Source organism: Anser anser, assembly GCF_964211835.1.
Source record: "Anser anser genome assembly, chromosome: 10".
Lineage (NCBI taxonomy): Eukaryota > Metazoa > Chordata > Aves > Anseriformes > Anatidae > Anser > Anser anser.
This window is the reverse complement of record NC_139730.1, coordinates 11,137,428-11,153,498: the sequence shown is the minus strand read 5'-3', so window position 1 is coordinate 11,153,498 and position 16,071 is coordinate 11,137,428. Positions and strand designations below refer to the sequence as shown.

General features: G+C 48.3%; 1 protein-coding gene across 8 annotated transcripts; it reads left to right on the top strand.

Annotated features, from left to right (window-relative positions):
- Nucleotides 1-2,995: 2,995 nt before the first annotated feature.
- On the top strand, nucleotides 2,996-14,450 carry LOC310904986 (mitotic-spindle organizing protein 2B-like). Of its 8 annotated transcripts, XR_014588711.1 has the most exons (5): nucleotides 2,996-3,172; nucleotides 3,273-3,418; nucleotides 4,740-4,887; nucleotides 6,906-7,532; nucleotides 7,622-7,819. XR_014588711.1 is itself a non-coding variant. In XM_083850442.1 (4 exons), the coding sequence occupies exons 1-4, from the start codon at nucleotides 3,036-3,038 to the stop codon at nucleotides 7,054-7,056; spliced, it is 582 nt and encodes a 193-aa protein (XP_083706568.1). In that variant the 5' UTR covers nucleotides 2,996-3,035; the 3' UTR covers nucleotides 7,057-7,819. The 8 variants fall into 8 exon arrangements, 6 of the variants coding, with proteins under 6 accessions (XP_083706568.1, XP_083706569.1, XP_083706570.1 ...); XR_014588712.1 differs by lacking the exons at nucleotides 6,906-7,532; nucleotides 7,622-7,819 and adding an exon at nucleotides 3,500-3,952 and having other exon boundaries at nucleotides 4,740-4,891; XM_083850442.1 differs by having other exon boundaries at nucleotides 6,906-7,819.
- The last annotated feature ends 1,621 nt before the right edge of the window (nucleotides 14,451-16,071 follow it).

The following is a 16,071-nucleotide window of genomic DNA, read 5'->3' as shown; positions in this document are numbered from 1 at the left end:
CCTCATCTGGTGGTTGTGCCTCAGGCACTCTCTCCATCACATCTTGTTCAGCCTGATGACCTGCACAGCTACAAGTCTTTCATTTCCAGGATAAATTTATGCATACTGATTTTTTCTCTGTTAAATGGCAGCGCACAGCAAGTCCTGATTTGTGTCTGTGTGGGACCGATGGCTCTGCACATGCGTGTCCTCTCTCACTGTTCATGTTCGGGGTGGGCTTGCTGTGCGGGTACAGTGCACTGTGATTTACTGCCCATATGCAGCATTATGGCTTCTCTGCGCATGCACAGCATGTCCTGATTTACTGCACGCATTAAGGGCTACCTCTCTGCACATTCACAGCACGTCTGGTTCTAGTGCCTGTGCTCAGCGCGCGCTCTCTGACCATGCATATAGTATGTGCTGATTTACGGGGCAGGGTCTTCCACCTCTTTGCCTCATGCAGAGTACCTTGACGTGCTGCTCTTACATGCCACTGCCTCTCTCCAAGGGGAACAGTCTGCCTGATTTGCCACTTGTGCACAGGGCAGTCTCAGATTTACAGCGCGTGCGATGGGAAGCCACTCCATGTGGTGTAGTGTGGCCTCCATGTGTTCACGACATCCAAATTTATCACGTGTGTTAGTGACGGGTCCTGGTTTCCCATGCATGTGCTGTGCAATCCCTGTGCAGGCGCAGTGCAGTGCTACTTTCTCTGTGTGTGGCAGCACTATCACCGTGTCCTGACATCTGAGCACCCCCCCCCACTTCCAGCTAGCAATTTATGGTAAAGTCTGGGGGCTCTGTTGCTGCACGCAATTCCCTTTTCCTTCCCCACACATGGGCTGTCTGAGACGTCTCTGCCCATGACCATCTGCCCTGCCCCTCTCATAACTGTGTCTTACAAGGGCTGAGATGCAGCCTTGCACCACCACCCTTGGCTGCCCTGGCTGATGGCCTGCTCTGGAAACCATGGGCTGCAAGGGTGTTAAAAGTCCTGCCAGAGGTAGTGGAGGGTGTCTCTGGGGGGCAAATGTCCAGCAGGCGTCATTTGACCAGAGCTTCAGGTGCCACTCAGATTGCAGCTCCAGGAACTGAAGGCTTTCCAGAGGATGTTTGTGGGCTGCCAATGACTTCCTCTACAGACCTGTTGGCTTGGTAGAGCAAAAGGGGAAAACTGTCCTATCAGAGACACCAGAAGTGCTTCAGAGAGCAGAGGAGACCATGCGACATGTCCAACAGCCCAGAGGAGACTGCCGTCACTCAAAAAAAAATTGCAGAACATGCCTATCCAGGCTTACACCAAGGAAAGTGAGGAAGTTGTGACCCACAGCTATGACCTGCGACAGCCCATGAGGGAAACATGGGAGAGGCAGGATCTCCCATCACTTGCCCTGGGAAGGTTTTCACCCCTGGCTGTGGTACTGGCAGCCAGAGCATGCAGGGAGAGCTTTCAGCTCCAATTTGTTGCAGGGAAGGTTGGTTTTTTTTTTTTTGTTTTGTTTTTTTTTGTTTTTTTTGTTTTTTTGTTTTTTTTTTTTTTTCCCCCAGAGGGTTGAGCTAAAAAGCATCCTGCCCTGTTCTGCTGTGACTTGTAGCTGAGCTCTCAGATGCCACATTGGAAGTAGTCCAGGTGGGATCAGGAAGGGCTGGGGAGTGCATCACCTACACAGTGAGGGCTCTTGCCCTTGCATTTGACTTCCAGCCATTCCCACAGTGCTTCCTGCACATCATATACCTGAGCAGGCAAGAGAGTAAGCACGAGGACGTCACCCAGTCTTCTCACCAACACAGACCCCAAACTGCCCCACTCAGCTGAAGGCCCTTCCAGAAGTCCATCGTTCAGGGCTACCTCATGCTTTGCAGCTGTGGCGCTGCTGGTCCACAGACAGCATGGTAATTCACACTGGCAGCTGCTGCTCCCGTTATCAGTGCTGTGATAATTGTCCCCGCTGGGCTGGTCCCGCTCGGGGCCATTAGCAGCAAGGTCCTTTTTTTATCATCATACGTCTTGTTCCTGTCTTGGCAGCTACAGTAAATATCTGTCTGTTACTGAGGCTGAACGCCTGTAAGGACACACGGTCAGGTCACCCTGTGGCGGGTGCTGATTTTTGCACAGTTGCAGCTTTCTTGGGGTGCGAAGCAGCAGCGTACATCGCCTGTGGCTTACTGCAGGGATGGGCTGGGGTCTCCTGCGGTGGTGCCTGGGGGTGACATCCCTGCATCGTGCCCTCGCTCCAGCTCTGCCATCCGTTCATCCGTGCAGCTGGTCTGTCTGCGGTCTCCGCCTGCACGGAGGTGGGGGGAGTGGGGTAGGCGATCTCCCCTGATGGCGGAGGCGATGCTGATTTCCATTTAGATAGAAGAATTTCAATCTCAGCTTGACGTCTCCTCGCAACTCAAGACCCAAATTTCCAATTTGCTTCCTCACACGAAGCCAGATGCTCCCTGCTGGCTTGGGAACTGAAGCACGTTAGAGGCACTGGAGCCCTGCAAAGGTGGACAGCCAGGTGTGTGAATGCGGCCAGTTATCGATATTCAGCCCCCTGGGGCAGCTGGCACACGTGGCTGCACGGCTCCTTCCACACACCCCGGTCTGCTGCCCTGCCTGGGGCCCAAAGCGCTCCCTTCACCCATAGGCCTGCCCCCCGCAGCCCTTGTCCGGGGTGAGGGGAGTAAAACCAGCACCCCGAGCCGGCCCCCACAGCGCAGGATCCAGGTGGCTCAAGAAAAGAAACACGGCAAGAAATTCGGCCACGGGGGCGTCCCAGGGGGCTGCCTCCCTCGGGCGCGTGCCCGCAGGTGGGCACCTCACAGGGCTCGCACTCGTGACCGTCGCCGCGAGGCCACGGCCCACCAAAGCCCTCCAGCTCTTCACCACAGGGGGGACGAGGGGAACCGTGGGCCCAGAGAACCCCGCCGACCCTCCGCCGCCGGGGAGGCCGCCGCGGGGCCGGGGGCTGAGGCGCGGCTGCCCCCTGCCGGCCGCGGGCGGCGGGGCCGCGGGGCGGGGCCGGGCCGGGAGGGGCGCGGCCAGGCGGCGGCACGGGGCCGCCATGTCGGGAGCGACGCTGGGCAAGGTGGCGGCGGCGGCGGCGGCGCGGCCGCGGCGGAAGGTGCTGAGCGCGGAGGAGGCGGAGCTGTTCGAGCTGGCGCAGGCGGCGGGCAGCGGGCTGGACCCGGAGGTGTTCAAGTGAGCGGCGGGGCGGGGCGGGGCGGGCGGCGCGGGGCGCGGCGGAGCTCCCCTCCCCCCGGAGCCTCCCCGGAGCCCCCCGCTGACGGCCGCCCCGCAGGGTGCTGCTGGACCTGCTGCGCATGAACGTGGCGCCGCTCGCCGTCTTCCAGGTGCTCAAGTCCATGTGCGCCGGGCAGCGGCTGCCGGCGGGCACCGAGAGCGGAGCCCCCGCCGCGCCGGCGCCGCTCCCCGCCGACGGCCGAGGTAGGCGGCGGGCAGGCGGGCGGGGGCCGGGCGGGGGGCGGCGGCGGCGGGCCCTGACCTCTCTGTGTCTCTCCCGCCCAGAGCCCCTGGAGGAGCCGCTCGCCTTCGCCTCCGCCCTGCGGCTTCCGCGGCCCGCCGGCGTCCGCCCGCCCGCCGCCTGCTGCCGCCCGCCGCCCCGCTGCGTCTCCGCGCCGCCCGCCGGCCGCGCCGCGGGCTCGGCGCCGGGGGCTCGCCCGATCGGGCCGCCGGCGGCCCCGGGGCGCGGGGTGAGGGCCGGGCGGCAGGGCCTGCGGCTGCTGGCGGCGCGGCCCGGCGGCGCGGCCGGGCCCCGGGGGCCGCCTCCTCCGCGGGAGGCCCGCGGCGCCCGCTCCGTGTGAGGCGGCGGGGCCCGGCCGCGCCTCCCGGCCCGAGCGGAGCCCCGCGGGCGCTGTCGCAGCCCGGTGTTTTACCCGTGCTTCGCTCCCTCCGCGGAGGGAGCAGCTCGCGAGGAGCGGGAGCGGCGCGGGGTGTCAGGAAAAGGAAGGGGTCGCTGAGGTGACTCGCGCTGGGTTTCCTACCTGTGTAGGCTGGCGGCCTGCCTCGCTCCTCTGAGGCTTCCAAGCAGCCTAACCCCCCGAATATGTAATGCTGCATAACGCTGTTTCGATTTTGTATTTAGCTCACAGAAACACGAGTTTCTGGTATGCTAGGAATCACTGAAAACAGGAGCTGTGGTGCTTCATCTGCTCCATCCACGTGTGGTAGCACAGCAGCTTGTGCTGCTCACCCGTCGGGTTCCTGTGCCCGAATGAATGTTTTTTTTCGTGGGAATGTGAAATGGAAAGGGGAGGCTGGGTGGAGCTGTCAACTATAGCAGTGACTGCTTTGGAATATAATTATTCTTACTGCTCTGACCTCAGAGGTCAGTAACAAATGTAGCCCTGAAGCTGTGCCATATTTTTTCCAAGCCAATTCTAATAAAACTTTATTCCCTCTACTTTCTGAAGTGGCTTTTGGCTGGTAGTGTGACACATCTGTGGGTTACTTGTAAAAGGTTCGAAAGGCTTAACTAAAATGTCTGCTGTCACTAAGCTTAAATTCAGTGCGCAGGAGAGCTCTCACTTCTTCTGAGCTTAGTAACGTAGTAAAAAGGGGTAATGGCCAAAACAGCGTGGTTTCATGGATGATTTGCGCAGTTGCCAAGAACAAAACTACGCTGAAAGATAGGTTTGCTTCACACCTCAGGATTGCATGGGGGTTTGATGGTTGCTCAGTGGGAGTGTAGAGATGGATGAGGTCAAGCTGAATTTTATTGTTGTGTTCTGTTCTCCCTTCTTCTCAGTGTTCCAGGGCGAAAACTTCACTGTAGCTGATGAGTATATGTTGACCCGTGAAGAATTCTGTAGTAAAACTGAAAAAGAAAACTTTTGCCAGCAGCCACTGTGTTGGGAACACAGAACGATGGAAAAAAGAAAACCTTGGCTGTCAGTGTAGGTAATAAGTAAGGCTGAGGGCAAGTAAGGTTCTCCTGTCATGATATCGTACTGCAGCTTAGTCTAGTCTCACTGCCGAGACTGCGTTGGTGATAGGGAGTGCTTATTCTGTACGGCAGCTGGCTGTGCTTGCAGGCCTGTGTACCTGATGGCGCGTCCTACAGAGAGCAGATCTGAAAGGCAAGATTCACTTGAATATCTTCAAGCAGTCGGTTTCAGGGTAAGACTGATTATGCACCTTCGCAGTAGCAGAGCGTGCTACTTCTAGTGTGTATTTCCACATGGTAAATGGGTGCAGTTCACCTCATTGAGCAGCTGGGGGTAGCATGGATGCTGAGGAAGTTTACTAAAGCCTTAACTGGAATTTGGGTGTGCAGATAAGGTGTCCTGGACTCCCAGGACCTGATGGTTCCTCTTTCTTGCTGAAAGAGGTGTTCTTGATTAAAAGTTTCCTGGTGAGAGGATGTGAGTGGTAAAGAGAACAGACTTGCGTATGAGATTTTTAAAGATGCACAGAGGAAAAAGAAGACACCTGGCTATTTTTCTGGAGCAAAGTGAGAGGGGCACAGCACTTGGATATTTTAAGAAAGCAGCAGGTTGCTGTCCCTTGCCACACTGAGAGGAAATGTCTCAAAATAAGAGAGTAGGAATTCTGAGCAAAAGATGCTTTAAATCCTGCTCTCTTGTTCTAGTTTGGTGCTTCAGGTGTGACGGGCCCTGCAAACTATGAAGGAACTTTGGGTGATGTTTGTTCCTGTTTGTCTGTTAATATGGAGTAGCTTTTCTTCTCTCATAATGCTGTTTAGTACTTTAGTACATAGTACTTCCTGTAAAAAACAAACAAAAAAACCCAGCTTCTTCTAATACTGGGCCACTGCCATGAGCTACTTCTAGCTAGTTGTAGGCCAGCTCCAGTTTGAAATGGTTAGATGGTGACTCCTCTGTTAACGAGCATTAAATTCCTCAAGAGGAAGTCAGAAACCCTATGGCAGAGTTGATCTGCCCTCAGTAGTTGCCTTCTACAGCTAGAGGTAGTGCAAATACATTAAAGAGCCTGAGTTTCTAGGACTTAACATCCGTCTTGGGGTCTTAAATCAGTTTTCCCGTTATCAGTCCAAGATGTTCGTTCTGCATCTTTAAGCAGAGCATCTCCTGGTCCAAGACATGCCCAAGCCTGACTGCATTCTTACTGTCTCAGGCCCCTGGTGCTGCCAGTCCTTAATGTCTGTAGTTTCTCTTTAAAATTACCACGTTGAAACCCTTGAGGACATTGTGACGAGCTGTCTGAACTGAGGGTGAAGTGTAGCGAAAATCAGAGAAAGATGAGCCTAGTTCTATGTTGCTTATGGTAAATACATTGTTAGTTTGGGCTTTTGTGCTTTATTTCACATTTCTGCTTCATTTCATGAGTCTAACACATGTCTTCAGGGCTACGTAATGCACTGTGATCACTGGATCGTATGTGGCTTACTGAGACAGGAGGATCACCCCCATTAAGCCACAGTTTTAGTGTTCTCGCAGGTAGCTGCAGAGAATGCTGGCCTTGGATTTTCACTGAGCTGGTGCTTAGTACTGGTGGTAGAGGAGAGCTTTGGCCTCCTCTCCCGACACATTCATCCCTGGCCCAATGCTGATGGGCAGTGCTGTGCTTGCCAGAAGGTTTGGTCTTCCCAGTTGTGTCAGGTGTGTTTTTTATTTTATTTAATTTTCTGGAAGGTTTTGCTGCATTAGGGCTCATAGCAGTAGCTAACTTTAAATGAAGATTTCTCGTTTTAGTTTGTCAGCCTAAGTGACTTTGTCATCACCCAGCACCTCCTGATGATGACCAGCGACTAATGCCCTTGTGAATAAATTCACCACTGAAAGCTAAATCTCTGGAAATTCTTTGGGCAGAACTTTACATCTGATAGTGTTTTATCACAATCTTACTCCTGCATCCTCACTTCTGTGAGTATAAGAAGTGCCAGTGAGATCTCATTAACATTGAGAAGAGCATGTTTTTTTTTTTTTTCTAGACGTCCTTGTGAGGATTTATTTCTGTCCCCTCTCAGATGGGAGATGTTTGTGCTTGCTGTGACTCAGTCAAGGAGGGGCCGTGTTAGTGGAGTGCCTAGCCTGACCGAAGATGGTCTTCAAGTGCAAGCTAACAGTCTTGTGCCACCTTAACTGCAATTTTGTACGATTCTGGCTGTCTTATGTCTGGTACCACAGTGCGGTGTAGGCACCTGGAGCAATGTGCATGGAGCGTTGGAGGAAGATGTGTGGGATTCGCGGTCGAAGGCCGTGAAAACAGACTTCCAGAGGTTTCAGTTTGTGGGATCTGGTAATGCAGTAAAGCAGAACTGGACCATCAGTGCCAGCCTTGTCTGTGTTTCCCTTGACCACATGAGGCTGTGTTAGGATTTGAACTATCTGCATGTCAAGGCAGCAGCTTGTTTTACTGAAGTCCTTAGAGGAAGGGGTGTTGCTGACATACAAATCCCTTTAAAATCAATGTATCTTCAGGCTAATTTTCTCTCCTTAAATTGGAGAAGCAAGTAGTTAGCTCAAACTGAAGAGGAGGAGGAATCAGGCTTACTCATTCACTGAACTTTCTGGTTCTGAACGCAGTCCATCATCAATGCCTCAGTTCAGGAGTTGGGGTAAGTGTTAACAGGGTGACCGGGGGTGTCCTCTGGGCTGGATCCGTTCTGCAGGGGTTTTTGGTTTGCCTTGCCTTCTTTTCCTTCAGGAGCTGCCGTGGGGAAGGGGAACCAAAGCTGTATCTGCTGTTGGCCCTGCCATCTCTTGTTGGAAGATGCTGCTTATTTTTAAGAAGAGGATGGCGTGGCTTCTGCACAGGACAAGGCGTTTGGAGATGGGAGATGCCTCCTCTGCATAGCTGGGACTTGTCTGCTGACGTAGCCAGAGCTCCTTGCGCTGATGCAGAGAACAGCAATTGTTGTACATAAGCTTGCCCAGGTGCTTTGCACAGTGTCGTTCAGCTCTGCATATTTGCTCTTTCTCCTGTGCTTCCTCCTTTGTCAGAAGACAGACAAGTGGCTGAAGTAATCCAGGTCTCACTATACATCAGCTGAGTCTGCTTCCTTCAAGTTTTATCAGTAACAGTGAGATATCGGCTTAAGCTTCTCAGCTCATCGTGATACAGGGAGGTTTTTTAAAGCAGTTAAAAAAAAAAAAAAAAAAGACTTACTCTGATAAGCATTGCTGGGGGTAGGAGTAAGAAAGCACATCGCTTTCCTCCCCTCACCCCTGTAGTTATTTCAGCTTTTTTACAGCTAAGGCTCTTAAGCAGCAGGGGATCATAGAAATGACTTTATGTTATGTTTTCCATAGAATATAACAGTGGCACAGAGGTGTTTGTTGGTAACAATTCATAACTGCCTCAAAATTACTGTTTGACTGTTAGACCATCCATCTGGCATACTTAGCTAGATACAGCTTCATGCAAGCTGCATTCCAAACTGGTCATCGCAATAATTGAAATAATTGATTTGGGCGAGAAAGATCTTATTTTAAAAGGAAGGGATGCTCTTTGGGCAATTTCTTCCCATAAATGCAAGGGAGAGTTGTGCACACCCATTAGGACAATGGTGTTGGGTTTAGTTTAGACTAGGCATTTGTATAATTTGCTGTTGTGTACTTAAATATGGCTTTACATATTGTTCCATGCTTGCTTTTCCCGTCAGCTCACCTCACCCTCAAGCCGCTGGTGATTTTTCTGCAGTTTTCTACCCCTCTGTTAACATGCATTTGTCAATGCCCTGCTCTTTTTTTTTTCCTAGACTAGTGAATATTCTTTGACGGTCCTCCTCTTTTCACTTCCACTATTTTTTCCACGTTTTCCCACTCTCCAGCCCAAATGCTTTCCATAAAGTTACTTTCCAGGGCTTTGCCCCAACTATTTTTTTGTACCAAATGATTTGTTAACATAAGCTTGCTTTTCACTGTGCTCTCACCTGGTTTGTGGATTTTTTCAGGCTGCATGGCACCAGTGCAATCTCCTAGTCTGTGCAGGAGATAGAATGCTTTCCTGATTAAGAAATGATTAAGAAACTTCTCAGCTTTTTGCTTTCTTGGCTGGTTAAAAAATGTAGTTCCTCCTCTCTACCAGGGAGCTACCAAATCTTTGTATGACCAAAATGCAGATGACAGTGAAGTGGTTATCCTTAGTTGTGGAAACAGAACACAAAGCTTTTATTTTCTTTTCCTTGTCCTGCAAGTAACTTACAGAAAGTCTAGGCTGTTGGCTGCAACACTCTAAACCTGATGTAGACCTAGTCTTGAAAGAATAGGTGGCTTCACTACCTAGAGCAAAATATTTTTGTGGAAATAATGTGCTCTCAAAACTGAAGTGTAGACTTTATATTTGTCATTTTATTGAATCTTGTGAGTAGGAAAAATCTGTATTGGATGCTGTGACTCAGCATGCACTACTGTGTTTTGGGGGAGAAGTCTATAACATATTCCTTCCCATCTGAGTAACTTTTTTTAAAGGGAAAAAGGCATTACCAGGGATGTAATTTTTTTTAGGTGTCCTATATTATTTGCAGTGCTATGCATGTAGTGGGAGCTTGATATCAACTTAGCAAATAATTTAGTTACAAATGCATGGCAGTGTCCATTGCAGAAGGTAGCAGCTTTTGAACAGACTATGTTTCAGTGGGAAACACTGTTGTAAAATTGAGTTCCCTGAAATATTGGGATCCCTAGAGCAGCCCGGGTTGTCCTGTGTAATGTTTTTACATATGCTCTGGGTGTGATGGTCATGGATCGGGAAGTTAATGCGCGTGGATTATTAAAACCAGGGCTTGCGGCATTGACCATGCTGCCAACATGAACAGGTAGCAAAGAGCATTGGTCATCTCTGGTCAGTGTAGATGTCCCTTCTGTCAGGTTTCCTGCGCAGGAGGTTTACAGCCTTACCTAAAGCCGTAAGGCTTTCTCTGTGCTGGATACTTGAGCTAACTCTCTGCTGTACCGTGAGCTAGCTATCACTGTGCTGGGATAATTTTTAGTATACCTTCTGGGGATTGCTTCCAAGCTCTTTTTCTTTTTGACACTCTGTCTGTGTGAGGCAAAAACTGACAAAGAAATGGGATTTAGAGGAATACTCTAAATGCCAGACTTGTCATTTGACTTTGGCAAAGTAATGAGATGTGAGTTCATCATGAGCAGCAAATCATTCTTTTTCTCCCCCCTCAACCAACCAAAAAACGCCCAGGAAATCTTGACTGAATAAAGTGCTCTGAGGAAAAACAAGTAATGTTTTCTCTATGTTCTTTCTATAATCTATGTCCAAGAGAAGTGGAGGAAATGACTCTTCCATGTGTGGTGATGAAGGTCAGCAAAATGAGAAACAGACGGGAACGGTATGGTTTCAGACCTGTTCACAGAGTTGCCTCGGAAGAGACCCAGTACAGAGGTCTGTCAGACTTGGGGTGTAGAGGGAGACTGCTCTGTGCCTTAACCTTCCTTCAGACATCTCTTTTTGAGGGTTCTTACCCAGTGTGTAAAACTGAGGTGTTTGCACGCCTCAGGACACTTACCGAATGATTTGGCTACAAATGTGTGGTTTGTGTCCATTACAGAAGCTAGAGGCTTTAGAACAGGCTACGGTTCAATAGGAAACACTGTCAGATTGTATTCCCTGGAAGTTATTGAATAGGATCTGGGATTTATGTTAATTTCAGCTTGTTTTTGTAGTGCTAGTAATGAAGTTGAATACCTAGCCTGTTTTAAGTGAACAGGCATGTTAGAGAAGAGAGGTTATAAGTTCTGTGCAGGTGAATTGGGGGCCCGTGTAGGTCGCAGATTACTTTGTGTTCTCTTCCTTCTACACATTCTTCTTGTCAGGTAAGTGTGAAACTGTGTACTTTCACATGTAAGTGTGAAAGAGAGAAAGTGTGTGTTCAAATAATGATCCGTTGCTCCATTTGCCTTAATGCATACTGAAGGTCTTAGAAAATGACTTTTTTGCATTTGAAAACTTATTTTTCCTCTTCCTCTGTTTCAGAACTAGTTGGATGGATTTGTTGAAGCACCTTTTGCCAGTTGTACCTGGCCTCCTGACTGTGTCTTCTCAGCGAGGCTGCGTTAGCTGGGATGATGTTTTAGCCAGTGTGCCTTGTTGTGTATGAGCTGTCACAAATACTTTGACAGCTTTGGAGGCCTTGAGAACCTGCCAGTTTGTGTGGTGAAGGACTGAGAATGAGAGCCATAAGTGCTTTGAAGAGTGAGGTCTAGCTGCGGCTGAGATTTGATTTCAAATTTCATCATTTCCTAATCATGAAAAAAGTCCCATTGCTGTGCCAGCCACCAGTGGGTGGGCAAAAGTTTAGTCCTTCTGGTAACCACGTCACAATTGCAAGATTCCAATCTTACAAGCTGTTTTTTTCATCCAGACTTGAGTCTTTGTTCATCTTGGAAGGCCAGCTGGCTTCCTGTGCCTAATGTAAGCCCTACTGAGAGACAGAAACAGGAGCAGGACTGTGGAGAATTTAAATCTACTCTAGGCCATAGTCATTGCCCATACGCTGTAAAGGAGGTGTTAGAGATTGTTGCAGCCCTGACATGCTAATCCTCCCTGACTGCATTACAAATAAAGGTACTCACAGCAGCACCTGATGGCTTCTCCCTCTTTTTCATGCCAGAGGGAAGAAATTTTGCAGTTCCTGTTACTGCTCAGAAGTGGGAAAGGATCCCCTGAGGAAGGTACAGAAGACTGAGGAGAGAGTAGACTGTAGGAGAAGAACTTTATATTTCCAATTCTGAAAGCATATTTGGGGTTCCTTTCCTAAGTTTGGTCTTCACTTGCTTCCTGCTATAATCAAAGAGAGTGTTTCTTCCCTCTGCCTCTTAAGACTCTCTCTTCTTGCCCTGCAGGCTCCTCTCTTGGTATCTGGTGAAAGTTTGGAGTGGTGGTGGTCTCCTAGAGGTAGCTGTAGCATTTTTTATTGCATTTTTGTTAGAGGTGTTTGGCATTAATGTGTTCAGTGAGCAGCCTATGCACAACTTGCACTGGTCTTTTAAAAGCAAAGAGAACTAGCGGTCAGGGGTAGACAGTGCACACACATCCATTCCTCTCAAACTATATAAGGTTCTTGAGGAGGCGCACATGTAACTGCTGCTTCTGGGGTCGTCTTTGGGCAGAGAGGTTATTGGAGAAATCTCTTGACTTGACTCTTGCATCCGTAACTACTTGGGCTACAGTTGTTCTGGAACAGCCAGACACCTTTGAGATAAGGGCATCTTGTGTCAGCGACGTAAATGGCAGTGGAATCCACAATTCTGTAGTGCTTGAATTGCAGAGGGTAAACTTTTTGTGCTTTGCACTAGTGGACCCTTATACTCCTGGTAGTGGAAGTTCACAAACCATGTCTGTTCCTGCACGCTTGATGAGCTGCTCTTGTCCAGTGCACAGGCCTAGAGATGATGCTTTCAAAAATACAGGTGATTTTTCTGCTGTTGGAAGTAACTGGTTTGTTTTAGTGTGATTTCAAGGCTATGAAGATGGAGGGCATGTTTTATCTGAGCATAGCTTTTCTTTACAGAGTGAATCTTTCTCCCCAAGTCATTTCAGCTAGGTCAGAAGATCAAGGACCTGACTCCTGGTAGCACTTAACGGTACAGTTGTTTGTATGTGCACATGGTTAGAGTTATCATACACAGGCTGGGAACCTGCACTCTTATTTGATATATGCATGTGAGGAAGAGGAGAACACTCGTATAGAGATGTACTGGACTGCTAAAAGCATCATGGTGAACTCTAATGCTTTGTTTGAGATGTTAAGAGACTTTTCTCTTAAATACTGTGAGATCGTGTATTGCCTTTGCGCAATTTGTTTTCATAGACAGCACTTGCATTAGTAAAACTGCTTAAGTGTTTACAAGCTTGAGCTTTACAAAGAAAAATTGCAAGGCTGATTGGCTGGCTTGGGCTGATGACTGTTGGCAGATCACTAGTGTGGTTTACAATAATAGATTTTTTTTTTAAGAACACCTGATTTGGCTGGGATAAGTGAATGTATTTCTTTTTCTACCCTAGTTTGTCAAATTTTACAGATGTGAAAGGGCCACATACTCTTATCTAGAAGTTTACAGGTTGTCCTTCCAGTAATGTGGGGCATTAGTTTGTAGTATTGATGGGAGTGCTGTTTTCAGACAGTTACTCCAAGGAGAGACAGGTCAGTTCAGTAAGCAAAACAGACATATCTCCAGTGTGTGCCCTGCTGGCAGCACAGATCCAAGGTGATCCAGATGGCCATGGAGACTCTCATGTGGGGAGTAGCTATTGGCATTCTGCAATTTGCTCTGACGTGATTACTAAAATGTCGCTCTCCATTTTAATTGCATGCATGTAACTATAGATACTCAGGGAAAAACAGCTCACTGGATTTCGTGTGTTTTGTTTGCTCCTTACTATATTCATGTTTAGTGGTGCTTCTTGGTGCTTGCTATCTTTAATAAAAGCCGTGACTATCTTGAGCCCTTCTACATAATTTCCTTGTTCTTTATTTTTATCTTTCCTAATGCAAGTATTACTTCTCATCTGAAGTAATTCTCTCTGCCAGGAAACATCAGTCTTCCTCACTTTTCCCTTGCAGTCACTTGTTTGCAGCACATCTTAGTCTGTCAGTCTTTTTCCCGTGGCTGAATCTGGCAGGGTGGACTGTATGCCCCTTGCTTCCTTCAACTTGTACCTTTCTACCCATTGTTGTCTCTGCTGTCATATTGCATTGTAGAGATGGTCAGCTGCACCTACAGAAGGGCAGCTCTGTTATCTTCTGAACCCAGCAAGAAAATCTGAGAGTAACTGATTTTGTGTAGGCGTCTGAATTCCCGGATACCCCAGAAAATGATAGGAAACCCAAACTTGCTCGTCAAATTACAAGTGACATGAGTAGGAGGTTTTCTGATCTGACACTGACTGCAGGCTTTAGAAGGAGGTGGGCGACGGCACATCAGTTCACTTATCCCAGCCTTGAGGTGTTAGGTGCTCTTCATGTTTTTGAATTGCTGTTTGCGGTGCTGGTATTCCTGTGCCAAATGAAAGCAGGTATTTAAAGAACAAAGTGGCTGGTTACTTTGTATATTAAAACTAATAATGCTCCTACTGCAACTTATTTTGTTCTTGTGGCCCTGATTTCACGAACTTGCTTTCTGTGTTGGATGCTGGATACGTTTGCGACATCTAATACAATTTTGCCTTTAGCATGATTTCTTAAACAGTTGCAGCTTAAATGCTGTATGGGTGACACAGGGCTGACACTAATGTATGTATTTCATTCATTCAGGGAGAAATAAAACCAGTTCTGCTGTCAGCGGGACCCAGGTTATAGCAGAAAGGAGCAGCAGGGAAGGATCTGCCCAGAGGATGCCTCGGCAACCAAGTGCAAGCCGGCTGCAGAAAGCAGGAGCATCTGGGAAGAGCAGTGGAGGCAACAGTAACTAAGACCTTGGCACTGATGTATTTTGATGCTTGAAGATGTATATAAACTGTGCTTGTAAAATTGTGTTGTGTGTATTAATCTGGCAAACATGATTTGTAACACATGGAACATAGCTGTTGTTTCTTATTTCCAAAAATTCTGCTGGCAACTGCTGTGGTTTAACCCAGCAGGCAGCACAGCACTACGCGGCCATTTGCTCGCCCCTCTCCCACCTGCAGTGGGATGGGGCAGAGAATAAGGGGAAAGAAAAGTAAAAAGCTTGTGGGTTGAAATAAAGACAGTTTAATAGGACAGAAAATAAATATTTTTACAAAACAAGTGCTGCACAATACGGTTGTTCACCACCCACTGACTGATCAATGCCATTCCCTGAGCAGTCGTGTTCCCCTCCCTCCCCCGGCCAGCCACCCCATATTGATTGCTCAGCATCATGTCATATGGCATGCACTATCCCTTTGGCTGGTTTTGGGTCAGCTGTCCTCGTTCTTTCCCTTCCCGGCTCCTGGTGCACCGCCAGCCTGCCTGCTGGCAGGGCTGTATGAGAAGCTGAAAACTCCTTGACTCAGTGTAAGCACATCTCTGCAACACTTAAAACATCAGCATGTTATCAACATTATTCTCATCCTAAATCTAAAACACAGCACCACACCAGCTACAAGGAGGAAAATTAACTCTATCCTAGCTGAAAGCAGGACAGCAGTGCAGTCTTCTAAGACTACCTGAAGGTGGATGAAGAAAGAGGTGGGAAGCCTAAGAAGACCTGAAGTAATGCTCAGGTTGCTCCAGGCAGGTTATGACTCATCTTATAAACCAATGCATCTCACTGATTCCTTCCCCAAAACTCAACTTGGTATATTTGCTCTAGTTTCAGCAGCAGAAAATGTTTGGCTGAATTAAGAGATGAGGTAAGTGCTGAGCTAGGTCATATATTGTTAAAGGAAGAGCCGTACAACGATAGTAGCTTGCAGTGGAAACCTCACTGTCTGATGGGGGTATGTTCTTGTACTGTAACTGATGGTTGCCCTATTCACTTCATGTGCATGCTCAGGTGAGTTTTAGCATTTTAATCTGAAAACCACTTTGACCCCTCACGTAGTGTAGTCATGTAACATTTAGTTTTTCTAACGATGGTAAAGTGATTATTCATTTTTTAAAGATACAGAACCCTTTGCCTAATGAGCCAGGTTAAATGAGGGCATTGTGCCAAACAAAGGGGGAAAATAGCTTCATCACTTTACAGTAAGGTACATGCAAGTAGCTAAAATAGGTAAGTGGATTTATTAGTGTTAAGTGTTGTCATTCATCATTCCAGGGCCTATGCAGGCAGTGGGGGTACTTGCTATGGCCTAAGTAGCTCAGGAGCTGTTAGTGAAGTCTGCTTCACTGATTAGGAGAAATTGCTTCCATTCTTGGTGGGGGATAGATAACATTTCCAAGAGTCATGGAGATCTCATGAATATTTTGGACTATCTGTCAGTCCAGCACAGTTACGGGGTTTTGCTAGTGTTGGTATGTGTATGAAAAGCCCTGCTGGAGAACTAGCTGTGGAAGTCATGAGTCTGCAACCCATCTGCGGAGATCAGAACTTTTCAAGGGTAGGAGTTAGAAATGGGAGTGAATTAGTTAATATCTTGCAGTAGTACGCTTTGAAGGACATCTAAGTGAGAGTTTATGAGCTTTTTCATCATTGGCAAAGTCTGGGTTTTTCCTGCTGTGATCTTGCAAGAAA

Coding starts and splice junctions, on each gene's coding strand:
- LOC310904986 (XM_083850442.1), top strand. CDS start 3,036: ATGTCGGGAGCGACGCTGGGCAAGGTGGCGGCGGCGGCGGCGGCGCGG. Junction 3,173..3,272: donor CTGGACCCGGAGGTGTTCAA/GTGAGCGGCGGG, acceptor GCCGCCCCGCAG/GGTGCTGCTGGACCTGCTGC. Junction 4,888..6,905: donor AGAAAACCTTGGCTGTCAGT/GTAGGTAATAAG, acceptor TTTTTTTTCTAG/ACGTCCTTGTGAGGATTTAT.